Source organism: Lachancea lanzarotensis, scaffold LALA0S10 (genome assembly GCF_000938715.1).
Source record: "Lachancea lanzarotensis genome assembly LALA0, scaffold LALA0S10, whole genome shotgun sequence".
NCBI classification, from domain to species: Eukaryota; Fungi; Ascomycota; class Saccharomycetes; order Saccharomycetales; family Saccharomycetaceae; genus Lachancea; species Lachancea lanzarotensis.
The window spans coordinates 1-16,203 of NW_019212888.1; the positions used below are offsets into that span (position 1 = coordinate 1).

Consider the following 16,203-nt stretch of genomic DNA (forward strand, 5'->3'; position numbering starts at 1 on the left):
GCTGTTACCAGCTGGGGTCTCAACGTAGTAGATTGTCTTACCAGTTGGAATACCGTCGGATCCAGTCACGGTGGTTTCGCCAGTTGAGTAGGTCGAAGTGAAAGAGCCAGTCCATGGGGTGTACACAGTCGAGCTGCTGTTACCAGCTGGGGTCTCAACGTAGTAGATCGTCTTACCAGTTGGAATACCGTCGGATCCAGTCACGGTGGTCTCACCGGTCGAGAAGGTCGAAGTGAAAGAGCCTGTCCATGGGGTGTACACAGNGGTGAAAGAGCCAGTCCATGGAGTGTATGTGGTGGAGGCCTTTGAAGTCGAGTTATAAGGACACTGCTGTGCTTGATCATCGAAGTATTTAACAACATTCGAAAAATCGCTATGAGCCACTCCTTGAGGGTCAGTCCAAGTGAAGTCTAAAACACCGTAATTCCCGATATTGTAGTACACAACTCGAATAGGGTAGTAAACCCCAGCGTACAATTTACCGTATGCTACTGAACGTTTTTTTGTAGACCATTGATTGTAAGCATTGAGTGTGATGTCGGACTCAGTAGCGTTATAGTCATTGCCGTCACAACAGTGGAATGCGGCTGCGTTACCGATGAATGCAATAGCACTGTCGTCAGTGTTCTGAAATTGGAATTTGTAGATACCTGTGGTTGGAGGCGAAAAATAACCAGTGAGCTCCAATGTGAAGTTCGTTATGGTAGTGTAGTAGTCATAAACATAACCGTATGTTACACTGCCAACTTGCTGTCCTTGACTTTGGAACTTGAAGTTAGGCTTTGTGATTCCGGAGCTTTCATGTAATAGGTTATGAGTATTGTTATAACCATTCACCATATATTGCACTGAGGTAGGCGTCTTCTTGTAGATAAATGGAAAAAACCGGGCCCTAAACCCTGTCAAGCTGGCGCTATTCGAGTCGGGGGAGCAGGGATTACTGCCTTCTATGAGTTTGTCATTATTCGGATTCGGTATAGGAGTTTCCACGTAGTACAGCGTCGCGGTCGTTGGAATACCATCGGATCCCGTCACGGTGGTCTCGCCAGTTGAGTACGTCGACGTGAATGATCCAGTCCATGGAGTGAATGTGGTAGCAGACTTTGATGGGGTCTCCACGAAGTAGATCGTCTCGGTGGTTGGAATACCGTCAGATCCAGTGAAGGTGGTCTCACCGGTCGAGAAAGTCGAAGTGTAAGATCCAGTCCATGGAGTGTATGTGGTGGCGAACTTTGGTGGGGTTTCCACGTAGTAGATTGTCTCGGTGGTTGGAATACCGTCGGATCCGGTCACAATGGTCTTGCCGGTTGAGTACGTCGAAGTGAACTTACCAGTCCATGTAGTGTATGTGGTAGCGACCTTTGATGGAGTCTGCACATAATAGATCGTCTCGACTGTACGGTATCCGTCCGTTCCGGTAGTGGTATACCTTTTTGTGGAGTAAGTCGTTGTTGAACTTCCAGAGTATGGCGTGTTATAAGTTGAAGAAGCGTTGTAAGTGGTGGGGTAATTTACGACTACTACGTTGTTGGTGGTATTCTGTCCCTGACTATCGGTGTAAACAGAAACAACTGTAGTCGTTTGAGTTTTGCTTCCGGTCCAAATCGTTGTCTCTTGCTTGGGCTCGATGTCGCACGATGAACCATCGTCGTAGTTAAAAATCCATGAGGTCCAATCCGTGTGCTCAACACCTGAAGGGTCAGTGAAAGTGAACTTCAGTCCACCGTCACCGTTTCTTTGTGCAAAGAACAATCTAAGAGGGTATGAGTATCCTGCAATCAGGTCGACGCTGATACTACTCGATGTGTCAGGCCAAGTCGTTTGTAATGTGAATGGGCCAGGGTTATCCTGAGAGGCTCCTTTCGTGCAACAGTTGTAAGCATTGCCGGCACCTATGTTGACCCACGCAGTATCATCCACATAACGAAGATTGAACTTGTAGGTTCCTGTTTGCAGGGCTGTGAAATAACCGGTAGCTAGCATGGAGAAATTGGTGACAGTAATTGCCTGATCCATTTTGTAATTAGCAGGCATTTTTCTGCGAGTGACGGCACATGCCGCTCCTACTTTGCTGAAGGTCCAGGAGAGATCCGTTACATTACTTGTTTGCGCTTGTTGACCGTATGAGTGGGTACGATATCCTCCGTGCAAGTAGTTTTGAGTGTTATACGCAGAGTCGTAGCATTGACCCACGGTATTTCCCGTGATAGGAAGACTGAAGAACTCAATGTCAAATCCGGGCCTAGGCTCGAGCTTAGGGTCACAGGCACCGATACCACCCTGTTTAACTTGGGCAGTACTACCTGCTAAAGGTAGAGCCAGAAAGGCTAATAAGCTTGGCCAGTGCATTGGTGTCTGTAATTAGAAGGAAGGTTTGAATGGCTTCTCCCAGGCATACTTCTGCTGTTCACGTAGGCTTTTATATATACATGAAACAGCAGTTAGCATATCTGTTCATCAAGTTTATTTAACACTGTGTGGGCTAATTACTCTGACGCACAGCGGCTCAACGGACTTTCTTCGTATTCGTACCTGGAATTCTTGTTGTGGCAACCATACAATTCTCCGGAAATCAAAACGCTTAGACACGCCTCAGGGAGCTTGTTTGTCCTAGAACTGTTCTGTGCACTACGCAGTTAACAATTTTTGCCTTCCACGCAGCCATTTTCGAGCTACATCTCGTATCTTAAGCGCCCTCTTGTTGAGAAGCCAGATAAACATTCCCTGACAGAATTTTTCATGTACTGATTATCCATCTCTGCGCGACTAATTCTAAAGACGGAAAATCGCACGGACTCTGATGAGGACTTCGATTTGCGCGCCAAGCAGGAACACAACTATTCGGGAAATAAAGCTACTTTCGTCACTCACAGTGACTGCACTAACTGTTGCAGTGCAATGCCTTGGTCTGCATTTCTCTTTTCGGAGGCAGCCGCAAATAAACACTTCAAAATTTGTGGCAGTTAGACAAGAGTCTCTCTTGCGTGTAGCCCGCAAATTAGCAGGTTACTTGATGCAGATACGAATACGGAATCCAATGGCATGAACATCACAACAATTTTAATGCAACAACCGTGGTACGCAGGCCAAGAACAGCTCGGACCTTGCTGGTTCGAGAACGATGAGTTTCAAAGATTTACATTGCAGTTTAGGAAAGATGACATGAACTGCGACCGACATGGAATACATTTATCCTCGTAGGCAAATAACCGCAGATTTACGGTGAGTGGGATTTTCGACATCATTAAAGCCCAAAAGGTTATGACGGTCAATAGATCAAAAAGAAGTAGGGTTTCCGAAGGGTCGACTAGCCAGAACGCGGATGGATCGGCAAAATCGCCGAGTTTTGTAAGGTAAAAGCCCGAGTTTGGCAAGTAAGAGGGTCCAGATGCCACGAAACCAATGAGCGTTGTTTGTGCTACTCAAAATGAAAAGGTTTGCAAAACGTAATCAAGCAAAGTCTTCATGGTGTAAACGGAACTGATGTGACACCTCGCAAACGACCGCCCACGGTTTGTGCTAAGGACTTTCAATACGACGTGTCAGATTCCTAAATGAGACGCCTCTTCTTTCATCTTCAATGCTGCACTCGAAGTTGTTGAAAGTTAGGCACTGGTGCATACAAACCTTCGCTCAATAGATTCTCGCAGTGCAAAGGACTTTACGGGTTTACCTCTAACCGCTACCACCGTTTCCAACTCTTTTTTCTTAGGTAGTACCGGAAATTTACGATATGATTCGTGGTCCAATTTATCGACGCTCGAACGACTGTCCGGAAATGGAAACACATAGAATACTCTTGAAGCTTACGACATTTACGATAAACAAGCTGTAGCTTCGGAGCTGTTATCTATGTCACTTAAGAAAAAGTTGGGTATCCTAATTGCAGCGATTTTCCTTCGAAGAGCTCCATCTCTGGAAAGTATTTCATCCGAGGGTGTCTGGATGAACTTCTCCTCGAGCACTATCTTAAGTAAGCATGCATAATTCCCACACTGCAGAACCATCAAACCTGCGTAGTTAGTTGAGGTCGTAAACGTAAAGAATATCGGCAATCCTCCTGCGGTCTGTAACTCATGCAGGAAACTCCGTAAAGAACATAAGCCTCCTTTAAGCCGGGCGCCTACTGAGCAAGTTTTCAGAAATGTGTAGGGAAAAATCTGTGGAGTAAGATCGAAATGCCGCACTTGCATTTTCTCCTGTCTCAAACTCCGAGAGGTTTTGCGAGACAGGGTTCCCCCCGCGTGCCAATGATCTCGAATTACTGTGTTCCGTAGCGATATCTGCCATCAGTCGTCGGTAACTGAGGTAGGCAGGTCACCAGCACTACCAGCAATGCAATTCGGTGCTTAGAAATGAGACACAGACCGAGCCAAGCCTGTTTTGGGCTACACTGAGTTTGAGACTCTCGTGGGAACGAGCACGTGTAGAATGTCATATGCAGACCCGCATCAGTACGAATCGTGTAAGTAGAATGTCGCTTGCTCTGGTGGACGTAGCATGTTGTGCCTGTTCCAAGGAAGCCCAGGCAGAGACCTCGAAGCTTCGTGAATCCAGGTTCTTTGGTAAACAACTCACACCTAGCCTGCAGACGCCGCAAAAGGATGCTTTTGTGACTTCTTTCCTAAGAGATGTATTTCCGTTGCAAACAAGATGCAGGCTTTCTCGAGCTATAATTTGTCTTGCAACCCTAAACAGAACCTCGGCTGTCACTATTTACCACCGATAGACCTCTGCGCTCAGACTATGTTTATGGTAAAATGAATGGGGTGACGATGTAACGGTGGGCTGTGAAGGAGCTCGAGAGCGTAGATCATCGTCCCTAGCAAGGCCAATCATTGGTGAATGGTAAGATAGGCCCAGGAAGAACTGTTCTTGCATAGAGAAAAAACTTCTCAAAGTAAGCGGCCCGGGAAGTCTGGAAATGCGGTGCTACGATCGGCCAGACCCTTGCAAGTGGCTAATGTCGAAGACGCTGACAATTATCACTTACCAGCTTGTTCGGTGAAGGGAAACCATCCTCTCACAGGCGGTGACCGTTGGTGTTAGACAGTCGCAATGACCAACAAAACTTTCGAGTTTGCTAGTCAAGAAGAAGTCGTCTCGTGATTCATGGTACCCATCAGGATATGCTCATGGACTGAAAATGGGCTTGGGCAGTATCCATCATCTAGTTCGTTAGTTGTCTGTTGTTTTCTCATGAGGTTTATGACCATTAGAACAGTGCCTTTTTCTGTTATTTGAAACACTCAAACTCACATGAATTGCTTTCTTCAATTTTATTTACCTTCTGGTCAACTTTAGCAAGTATCTGAAATACCAGTTCTTACAACAAATCTTTAAAATTTTGATTTCAACATAACACACGTGAAGGAGGGCTTTTGAGAGCGACTCTGGGGTAGCTTGTGATCCGAATTATCAACATGATGCTGAGTAAAACCATTGCACTAGCCGCCAAATGAGTTATATCGAACGCAGACAAACTTTCATTTTCCTGCGAACAGCTGAATCACTAGTTATCGCGTTTCTTTGCCTCATTCGTACAATCCTAAGTTTACCTTGCATCTATTACATATTGCACCGTACTACTTGTTCATCTCCTCAGCTCGTAGCGCTGTATTGTAACTAACATCCCCTCGTGTAGTTGTTGCCTTCAAAATAGAGATTATTTCGACTTGTTGGAAACTGCACTCAATCGAATATTTACTACATTTATAAAGCTCTAGATGACCACTTGAAGACCAATTCTGAGCTTTAAGTTTATAGTTGTCGCAGCTTCATCCACAAAGTTTGTTAGCCTCTAGATAGTCCAGGCTGTTAAAACACTGCTAACAGTCACAACGCTGTCCATGCCGAGAGACTTGAATTCAAGAGCTCAAAACACATCTGGAATCTAGGCAAGTAAGATAGATCTTTTGAGGGTTTCGCTTTAAGGAAATAATTCCAAGCTGCTCATCACAGGACTTTAGACGAAATACAAATGAATCTGCAATGAAATTTGAACTCCTGCGTAGAGCGTTTATTTTCCAATTCCACTGACGCTATGAAACTGCTTATTGATCTAGAAAACTGTGTGGCACCTGGGAAAAGGCAACCCTACCGTAGGTCAAGCGAGCATTTTCGACTGCTTGAAACTTTGGGCTACAGATCCTAGCTTCGGTTTCCCTTTGAAAACCTATCTGCACTCTTCTGACGATGTGAAAGTATTCAGTCTTCGAGGTCATCATATTGCGGTGGGAGGTATCAAGCGATTGCTATGCATGGAATGCTTAAATTTACCACCGGAGATTTAGTCTACCGATTTTGGACCGTGCCAGAGCCTGGAAGACACGAAAAATAAAACGATTTAGGGCTCGGCACGAACTTGTTAGAAAGGTTTGAAGTTACGAGTAGAGGTTCCAAAAACTGGTTAAATTGGGCAGCCTACCTGTTTTTCATCCGGAAACGAACTCATGTAGGTTGCCAGTAATAATTCAGAAGCTTTCATAAAACTCTATAATTGAACCTTCTGACGACGCTTTTTTCATTGGGCTTGTGACTTTGACCAACTTTCGTCGGCTCCTCCTTGAAAATATAAGACTCCGGTCTAATAACTTAAAACGCAGATCTGGTACTGTTTCGTTCACAATGGATATAGAAAACTTTCATTTTCGAGATCTGTCAGATCTAATACAGCTAGATTCGAAACCACATTGGCGTTGCTTCCGTTCTTGAATTCATCTGTTCGATCATTTGAGAGTTCGTACTTTTCAGATAATCTCTTGAGCGTTTGATCCATGGATAGCAATCTTTGTTGATTCCTTCCTCTTAGTTTCCACCAGATAAAGATCAGTATACAGGGGGCCAAACCAAACGACAAAATAATTTGAACGATCCAAGCAGGGAAGAAACGAGGAGCATCTTTTTCTCTCCAAATTTGTGGTGAGATGATGTTACCAATTGCATACCCCAGTAAACTTATGGAGCTCCTGGTGAATCTTTTGGTATAGCCCGATGTGCTGGAACTCGACCAGCTGAGAGCAATAATGAATGGTATACCGAAAACTTGGCCGGCCATGCATATATTGGCCAATATGCCTATTTTGTTGTGCCAGGGCAGGGAAACTGCTGAGATAGACCCGATCAAGGGTGGAAGGTTCCAGAAAAGAGCTGTAAAGGTTGAAATGTTTGCCCACTTAAGCATTGACAAAGAAGCAATCAACGCCGCAACAGCCGAAAAACCAGCTCCCGCGACAGACACTAAAGTTGAGCCAAGAGCATCAACGCCTCCCATACCCTCGAATAACAGGTTTTGTTGGTAAGGTAAGTTGTTCGCCAACTGTTGCAGAACAAAAAACAAGAAAAAAAGCCACGTAATGTAATCATGTATCGCCTCTTTAAATTGATGCGTTTTGAAGACTTTTTGCTCAATTGATGACCCAGTTGTCGATTGAACTCTTCTAATAACCCAAACTCTCTCCTTCACGGAGAAAAATTTCGCACTTGTAGGATTATTTGGAAACATTAACGCCACGACAATCGTCATTATAAATGTGAGTCCTCCAATTATGATTGTGAATATTCTCCAAAGTTCGATGTTCGCGTTCTTTATGTGAAGAACCCCATATGCTATGAAACCGGTGGGAATAGGAGCTCCCATACATGTAACGAAAAAAAAAGGTTGCGCAGCTGCCCGTTCCGTTGAGTCGAAAAACATGGACATTGTGTTTATCAAAATGGGCATCACAATGCTTTCTGTTAGTCCCAAAAAAAATCTCAACGCGGCAACGCCTGAAAAATTGTAGGCGGTACAATGCAGAAAAACAATACAAGTCCAGGTCGCCAATAAAATTGTGAGAAGTGAACGAAGTGGTAATCTTTGAGCCAAGAATTGGCCCGGAAACTGGCCCACTGCATAACCCACGTAAAATAAAGTATTCACTGTGTTGTACGTGTTTTGAGTGAGTCCCGTGTCCTCAAAAAATCCTAAGATAGCATCATAAGAAAGGATGGCCTTGTCCATGTAAAGGAGTAGGTTTATTGCGAAAACTAAACAGTAAATGAAGAAAAACAGTTTCCTCTTCAGCCGTTTTTCTTCATTTTCTTCAATTCGCGGAGTTTCGCTGTCATGCTGCTCCATGAAATGTAAAGTAGCATCCGCCAAGCGCGATGGCACGATAACCTCTCCGGCATTTGATGTCGCGAGGTCATTAACCTCTAGAATATTTTCGTTTTTCGACATCGTGGTGCGTCGAGGAAGATCAAATTATTGGTTTGAATCAAACCGAAAACTGGTGGAATCGAAAACGCAAGAGGCTAGGCTGATGTGGTTTTAAATGAAGTAATTCATAGTATAGTGCAACGTTGTGGTCCTAAACGAATAAACTTGAATTCAGTTCATGGAGCCATAGTTGTTCAATCCTCCCGCTGACTCCCCCGAAGCGAAACTTCAAGGTCAATGGACTACTGCCTTTCTTTGCCAATTCGTGTTGATACAAGAGAATTCTGTTGGTAATTGGTGACAACTCTTTCCCTTCGTGTAAAGACAAAGTTGAAATTTTAGCGACTGAATGTCACGGCTCTAAACGGCTTCCATCGTACGGCCAAGCCCAGAGGCTCTGTGAGGTCGAAAATGAGGTGACAATTGTTTGCCACAGTGAACTCAAAATCCGCGTGGAGTTAGGACCCAAGAAATCTGCAATAAAAGTCTGCAGTGAAAGTCTGCAGTGAAAGTCTGCAGTGAAAGCTCAGTTGTCGTTTTGAGAGCCGTGTTTATTGAGTTGAAACTCAACCATAATATCCCAGTGGATACAAACGACGCCATCCTAAAGGTCTTTCTCTGGTTGCATGCTACTTTTCTTGCCAGAGCTGGTCCTGTGTGTACCTTGTGAGCCACATGTCGAGTCGTGACCTCGACCTTGGCTGGGACCGTTTTTGAGTCCTTGTTGGGACGATGGAGGTCTTAGAAAAGCTCCCTCAGTAGTTGCAATTTGTAAGTGCGATGTTGTGTGCAATTTTTAAGGCCTTTAGACCACTTAACAATAGCCTGCAGCCCTTAGAGAGAAGACCTTGGAGTCGAAAGAATGCACGAGCTTAATAACGGCGTCAGGGGTAAAAGTTACCGCATGATATGAAAGTTCCAAATGTTCCCACAGTAACACCTCCTGAACTTTTCGCAGGGTACGCTAGGCTTGATATGTAGCGAAGGCGTACTTTCCGTTGTTGTCGAGTAGTCTGATAACCTGTCTAAAAGGTTAATAAAAGAGTAATACGTGCCAGGCTTGATTGCCCAACATGTACGGGCACGTGATCTTACGACAGCATCAGGATCAAGAGAGAAATAGGTTCACATACACCGGCCTTATCACCATGAGATATTGGCACTCGGCGGCAGCTTGTGGAGAATGTTTCCGAATGCGTCAGATTGTCGGATCCACACCATCGGCTCCCAGAAAACAACTAGAGCGCCCTGTTTCTTCAAATGGAAGACGACGTTCTGTGCACCCACAGACAGTTTATAAGCCCAAAGGAACATACAACAATGCTGATAAAAAGAGCTTCGCATTAAAGTTCTCCAAAAATTTCGTCTGAGGCTTACAGCGGACATTAAACGATTTTTGCCCGTCACCTCGCCCCGCCATAAGGACGTCATTCTACTGCACAAGATCACTTTATCAATCTGCCACAACATTGCCTCACGCTACCGCTCGCGAGTTGATCTGCAATCCCACGGCCAGTGGCCGTTGCCCAACGGATTACACATCTGCGATTCCTAATCGCTCAAGTCGCGCGACCTTGCACTCTCACTCTTGGCCACGAAATCAGTAACGCACAGCTTAGTCTCGAACCTATGTAACCTGCCGGATCAAATTGCGATTTTGTTCGTAAGCGTCGGACATGAATGTAAATTGAAAACAATACGATGGGAATTCATTCATGCTCAGGGTATTTTGAAGTGGTGTTGGCCCCGCCACTTCTTTTTGCATGAGCGACTCGAGGAACAAAAGACCCAACTTTCAAAGAAGCAAAGTGTTCAGTCACAGCTGATCACTTTGGCTGGGAACCTACTTTTTTAGAGAGCACAATTCGAAAGATACAGCGGACATCATTGCAAAAACTTTCATTCTCGACTGCTCTCTCTCTTATCACGCATATAATGAGTACTGGTGTATTTCCGTCCTTTCACACCCACGAAAACCAGGATATGATCGTTTTCCCACTATTTTGCACCGTATAGGTCGATATTGTTCAATGACACTCTCAGAATAACCAAAGCTGTAAGTATCTCAATAAGATAAAATGTATTAGACTCCTTACCTTACGTGAAATCTATCACTTGCAGGAAGTTGACGAGATTTACGACAACATTGGAGCCTTTGAATACAAATTCTCAATGCCCTCTTGTACGTTTCCTGGAAACCTCGGGAATACTGAAGAAAGGCGTTTTCTTCACTTCCGAGACTTCAAAAGTGATAGAGTTCGAACAAAATTTGACCAAGCCCGTTAGATTCATCTTTAAAAGTTATACCAAAGGACACTTGTCTCCCATTCTCAGCCCGCAGACAACCTTCTTTCCATAAGGGCTTTTACTTATTGATTCATCTTCGTTGTTTCTTGAAAAGAGATAATGGGGCAATTTAAAGTGAATCGTGAAGTGCGTATTCGAGAGGTCGCTAGAGCTGATTGAAACATCTTGACGTGGAAACTAATTTCTGACCATCGATCGCCTGCCGCCTTGCATTCATGAGCCAAACCGAAAGAATTATTCCGGGGAAGCTCTATAACCCTAACGACGAAGTTTACGTACAGGGCAGAAAGAAAGCCAAGTCGAGGATTCATGAGTTCAACAATGTGCATCCAGACAATGAAGAACTCAGAGAAAATCTCATGAGAAGTCTCTTCGGAAGTTGCGCTGGAAGCTTTTTAATCGAGCAGCCATTTTACTGTGACTATGGCAGTAACATACACATCGGGGACAACATGTACAGTAACCACAACCTTACAATTTTAGATGTTGTCGATGTTCGTATTGGTAACAATGTCTTCTTTGGCCCCAACGTTGGATTGTACACGGCCGGTCACCCTCTGGACGCACAGAGACGAATCGACGGTCTGGAATTTGCATTGCCCATAACTATAGAAGACAACGTGTGGATTGGAGGGAGCGTCACCGTCTTACCGGGTGTCACCATTGGCAAAAACTCCGTTATCGCTGCCGGAGGCGTTGTGGTGAAAGACATTCCAGAAGGAGTGGTCGCTGTGGGCAACCCTTGTAAGGTGTTGAGAGAGATTAACGAGAGAGACAAGACTAGTACCGACTTTTGTAAGTAGCATGACACAGTCCTCGTTTCTGAATGGTACTGCACGTAAAGGTACAGTACGCATTCTATTATGTGAAGGGTCGAAACCGAGACTCTGCGTGACTTACAGACACTCACAGAAATGCAAAAGATTCCGACAACTCGAAATATAACTCGCACATCTCTACCATTAGCTCAGATTCCTACTTTATGATGATATATACACGACTATAGCCATTAATCTGTCACCTTGCTGGCCTCAAAGAAACACCTAAAGTACATGCGGGAGAACACGGGAAAAACAAGTGTCGAACTTTAAGAATGCGTGTTAACTGACGTTGATCGCCAGTTACCGGTAGGCCCTTGCATTTTGATTCCTTCTCACATGATTCGAGCTCTGCCGGTAAATCATACCATTCACTTTAAACGATTTGTAGAATAACTAACCACCAGACGCACGTCATCCGATGTGAAAAATGAGAAGCTAAAAAGAATCTTACCTTACCTATATAACAAAACTGTTGCTCGTTTGATCATTTAGGATCGCATATAGCTCAATATGCAGTATTATCCAATCAACTTGGATTTTTCGGGACTATGACAGCTGTCTTAAAAACCGAATTCTTGGGTCAGAAGTATGAAAACCCATTCATGAACGCTTCGGGCGTGCATTGCTTAACTGTTAACGAACTAGATGAGCTGAAGAGGTCTAAGGCAGGTGCTTTCATCACGAAGAGCGCTACTACTTTGGAAAGAGCTGGCAACCCAGAGCCTCGATATTATGCCACAGCTTTAGGAAGTATCAATTCGATGGGACTGCCGAATAAAGGCTTCCAATACTATCTCGATTATGTCGTTGATTATCAGAAAAACGACTCCGACGGGAAAGCACCATTTTTTTCTGTTGCAGGCATGAGCCGGGACGAAAATATCAATATTCTGAAGATTATTCAGCGCAGTGATTTCCAAGGTGTCACCGAGCTCAATCTATCATGTCCAAACGTACCCGGTAAACCCCAAGTCGGATACGATTTTCAAATGACGGAGCAAATCTTGACACAGGTGTTCGAATTTTTCAGAAAACCTCTGGGGGTCAAACTTCCACCCTATTTCGACTTCGCTCATTTCGATATCGTGGCCAATATTCTTAACAAGTTCCCGTTAGCATATGTCAATTGCGTTAACAGCGTTGGCAACGGTCTTTATGTAGATGCAGCGTCAGAAAGCGTCGTTATCAAGCCCAAAAACGGATTTGGTGGTATTGGAGGTGACTACATCAAGCCTACTGCTTTGGCGAACGTACGTGCTTTCTACACACGTTTGAATCCAACCATTAAGGTCATAGGGACGGGCGGCATAGCCTCGGGCCAAGATGCCTTCGAGCACTTGCTTTGTGGCGCTACCATGCTGCAGGTTGGGACAGCGCTGTACGAAGAGGGCATCTCAGTTTTTGAGCGTTTGGAAAAAGAGCTAAAAGAAGTGATGACTCAAAAGGGCTACAAAACCATCGAAGAGTTTCGCGGACAGCTACGAACTTTGTAGTTCGCAATCGGAAATTAGACTACTTTGTAGAATAAGCATATGAACCGAGAAGTATCATCGCCACAACCGTGAGTTTTTCTTTCCTCATTTAGAAGAGTGCCACAGTCTACACCGTTCTCGGAAATTATCGATATTGCCTTACACGGTTATTAGTCTTCGTCGCTTACAATTTCGAAGGTTTCCATTTTTCTTAATACCTTCTATGCTATTGTCATGTCAGTCACCGTTGTTTGCATATGCATCATCATTTAGGAAGGCTTTCTTAAGGATTACCGGTCGGATAGTGATAGACAGGTGATTTTGATATGATTTTCAGAAACGATGCTTACGTGGTGCAGAATTCTTTCAATATTGGCCGGCATTAGAGTTATTGACCGTTGCTATCCTCATACTCATACACAGTACTGACTCGAGCAAACGTTGATTGATACGGGTTAGCAAGTTGTAAAGGTCGCTATGGACCCGCTACTTCAGTGGCCACTACTTTTGGCTCTACATAGGCATAATTTGTGTTTCAAAGTCTGAAGAATCCAGCATCCGGAGACCGAATTACCATGGGATCTCTGAACCGTCGTGGGAAATAAACCTGCCTGCAACTTCGGGCAGCTTTTCCAAAACGTTCTTGTTGATTGCTTTCGCAGCTTCTTCAGGCGTGATGGGCGGGAACTTCTTGAGCAAATCTTTAAGCACGTCCTTGAGGGCTTCATCTTCCAAAGTCTTGCTGCCCATATCGGAGCTAACCAGACCTGGATGCAAAGCCACGACCTTGTAGCCTTCTGGGCCCAACTCTCTATTTAAATTGATAATCGCAAAGTTGAGTGCAGCTTTCGACAAACCGTACGAAGACGTGGAAACCGAGATGTTGATGTTGCTTACTAGAGACCCTGCGATAGAAGACACAACTGCAAAGTGTTTTGTCGACTTCATGTCCAACAAAGACTTGAATGCACGAAGAAGTCTGATTGGGCCTACGGTGTTAGTAGTGAAATGTTCGTAGAATAGGTCGTCAGTGCTCTCCAGGAGAGTTCCGGTTGCCTTGGCGATACCAGCATTGGCAATCAGCACGTCTAGACCATCCGGCAAAATACGAGCAGTCTCCTTGGCAGCCTCTACATTGCTGGCGGCAAGGGAAACGTCTAAGGCAACGATCTTTACGTTTGAGTGCAAGTTAGCCCATTCTTTTAAATCAGTAGCACCTTCTACATTACGAGTACCGGCAACTACTGTGTTTGATGTATCGGAGCTGAGCAGTTTGACGAGAGCGAGTCCGATACCACGGTTACCACCAGAGATAAAGTAAGACTTGGACATCTTGGTTGAAAATTTACAGTTGTCTTGATTTCTCTCGAAGGGAATGCCTGTGGGACAGTTTGTCTCGATGGTTGGCCTTTTTATACGTTTTCGCGGATCCTCTTTAGTCGTTGTGTGGTTCTACGGAAGAATGCCACGTGCTGCTTAGTAATACGGCCTTTTTTTGAAATTGGGTAGACATGTGATCAGGATTCTCGAAATTTGGACATTTATTAGTAGTAGCCTGTTTTGAGATGCGGTATGAGACGTCAGTAAATAGTTAAAAGAGCTCAGACATGGCAGAGAAAATCGAAGTCAATCTCAGAGATTCTAAATTATCTTCTCAAGGCTGGTATCAAAGACCGTTGGACACTGGTATTCACATATCTCTAAGATGTTTTCTTGTCTCTTGTAATTACGAGATATTTTCAACTTCACTGCTTGGAGATGACTCACTGGCTCATGATGAGCTAAAGCCGCTAATTGAGGAGACGTTGAACCATGTTCATTCGGTTTCTAAGCTTTGAATGAGGTCATTAAACCTTCGATTCAAAATGCGGATTTTGACAGTGCTTCTAGATCAAATAATCAACAATGGAGCTTTTGTAGAGATTCTCAAGCTACTCTAGACGTGTGTCATCCTTAAGAGACGGATTCGTCCTGCTACTTTGACCCGATGCCCTCGACTCGTATATAGTGATAACCAAAGTCATCAGCTTCGAATTCGAGTGGAACCGAATTCTATGGACAGAACTGTCCCACAAAGGTCTTAACCCCGTCTCTCTCCTAGCAGTGGTTTTGACCACACAGCTCCAAGAAAAATGTCTTCATTGCACCTGCATCTGTCCTTTCATCTTCAAAAATTTCTCTGTCAAAATTTCACCAGAAATCCGCCATCTTGAAAAATGTGCCCTTAGGTTAGTTCTAATATTGTTAAAGACAAAGCCTTGTATGTTACCTCTTCGCCCTTTTTTTCATCACCTACAAGGTCGAACAATACTCGGGAGCCGCAAGTGAAATTTACCTTCCTCTTCATTACACCCATGAGGACCCTGCATGATTCCAGAAAGAATATCATCGGGCATAGAAACTGTCGCCGTAGCCAGTGCGCGTAAGTGTGCACCCTGGAAGTCGAATGGTGCGGTAAACGCTCGAGGACCCTGAAGGTGCCTTCTCAAGACTCGCGATTTGTCGAGATCTCTGCAGCATAATGCTAGTATATATAACGGTAGAATAGCAGAAAGGACTCATTCATGAATGTAGCCTTGACCTCCAACGAAAGAAACCACAGATGATCATGGACGAGAAACACAGTAGGACTTTAAAACGCAGTGGTTTGTTCTTCGGAACGACCTTCATTTGCATCGGCGCTTTAGTCGCTGCGTTGGTTTTGGCAGTTGTGGCCCAAAGAGAAGCTGTCGCTCCAAAAACTGGACCTAAAACTTACTCAACAGTTGCCACTGGCCGTTATGCTGACGCTGAGTTCCCAAGAATACAATCTAGCTGTAACAGCACTGAAGTAGAGTTCCTATCGAAGGCTTTCGATGAAACGATCGAAGCAACTAGCTACGCAATGAGCGTGCTAACTTCCAACGACAGCGTTGTAGAGTCAGAGGTATACAAGCGTTGGTTCGGAGACGGAAAGCTATACGAGGTAATGGGCGTTGTGGAAGGTATCGCCAATGTGTCAAAGACGTCTTTGCTTCTACGTTGCGACGATGCTGATGGTCTTTGCAAAAAATATCAAAACTACTACGCAGGGCACCATCGTGAAGACCACCCATACGAGACAGTGATTTGTGACTACTTTTACGAAGCTCGTGTGCCACTCAGCGCTATGTGCACCAAAGGTAACCTTACGCAGTACGGACCAAAGAAATATTACGGAATTGATATGCTGCATCGTTATTTCCACGTTCCATCGATTACCCAGAACGAGTTCATTTCTGAGTTCACTGAGGAACTTAATGAGACTTTAGCATTGGCTAAGGACAACTCCTCCTTTGCCGTCAGAAACGTTGACAACTACCTCTATTTTTTGGCTGACTTGTGGGGCAACAAAGTCAAGAAAGGCGGATGCTTCGACAACTGA

General features: G+C 44.5%; 5 protein-coding genes and 1 pseudogene across 6 annotated transcripts; 3 read left to right on the forward strand and 3 right to left on the reverse strand.

Moving 5' to 3' along the window:
- On the reverse strand, positions 1–2,349 carry LALA0_S10e00100g (annotated as a pseudogene). Its single transcript is given in 2 exon segments — positions 1–261; positions 265–2,349. Coding segments are annotated over 2 exon segments (2,346 nt in total).
- A 4,273-nt stretch (positions 2,350–6,622) lies between these two features.
- Positions 6,623–8,221, reverse strand: YCT1 (LALA0S10e00122g1_1; the record flags this gene model as incomplete). Its single annotated transcript, XM_022775341.1, has 1 exon — positions 6,623–8,221. The coding sequence occupies one exon, from the start codon at positions 8,219–8,221 to the stop codon at positions 6,623–6,625; it is 1,599 nt and encodes a 532-aa protein (XP_022630218.1).
- A 2,501-nt stretch (positions 8,222–10,722) lies between these two features.
- Positions 10,723–11,310, forward strand: LALA0_S10e00144g (LALA0S10e00144g1_1; the record flags this gene model as incomplete). The annotated part of the gene is made up of 1 exon (XM_022775342.1): positions 10,723–11,310. One exon carries the CDS (start codon positions 10,723–10,725, stop codon positions 11,308–11,310), a length of 588 nt encoding a protein of 195 aa, XP_022630219.1.
- Positions 11,311–11,876: 566 nt separating this feature from the next.
- URA1 (LALA0S10e00166g1_1) lies at positions 11,877–12,821 on the forward strand (the record flags this gene model as incomplete). The annotated part of the gene is made up of 1 exon (XM_022775343.1): positions 11,877–12,821. The coding sequence occupies one exon, from the start codon at positions 11,877–11,879 to the stop codon at positions 12,819–12,821; it is 945 nt and encodes a 314-aa protein (XP_022630220.1).
- A 549-nt stretch (positions 12,822–13,370) lies between these two features.
- Positions 13,371–14,132, reverse strand: LALA0_S10e00188g (LALA0S10e00188g1_1; the record flags this gene model as incomplete). Its single annotated transcript, XM_022775345.1, has 1 exon — positions 13,371–14,132. One exon carries the CDS (start codon positions 14,130–14,132, stop codon positions 13,371–13,373), a length of 762 nt encoding a protein of 253 aa, XP_022630221.1.
- Positions 14,133–15,408: 1,276 nt separating this feature from the next.
- Positions 15,409–16,203, forward strand: ZPS1 (LALA0S10e00210g1_1; the record flags this gene model as incomplete). The annotated part of the gene is made up of 1 exon (XM_022775346.1): positions 15,409–16,203. One exon carries the CDS (start codon positions 15,409–15,411, stop codon positions 16,201–16,203), a length of 795 nt encoding a protein of 264 aa, XP_022630222.1.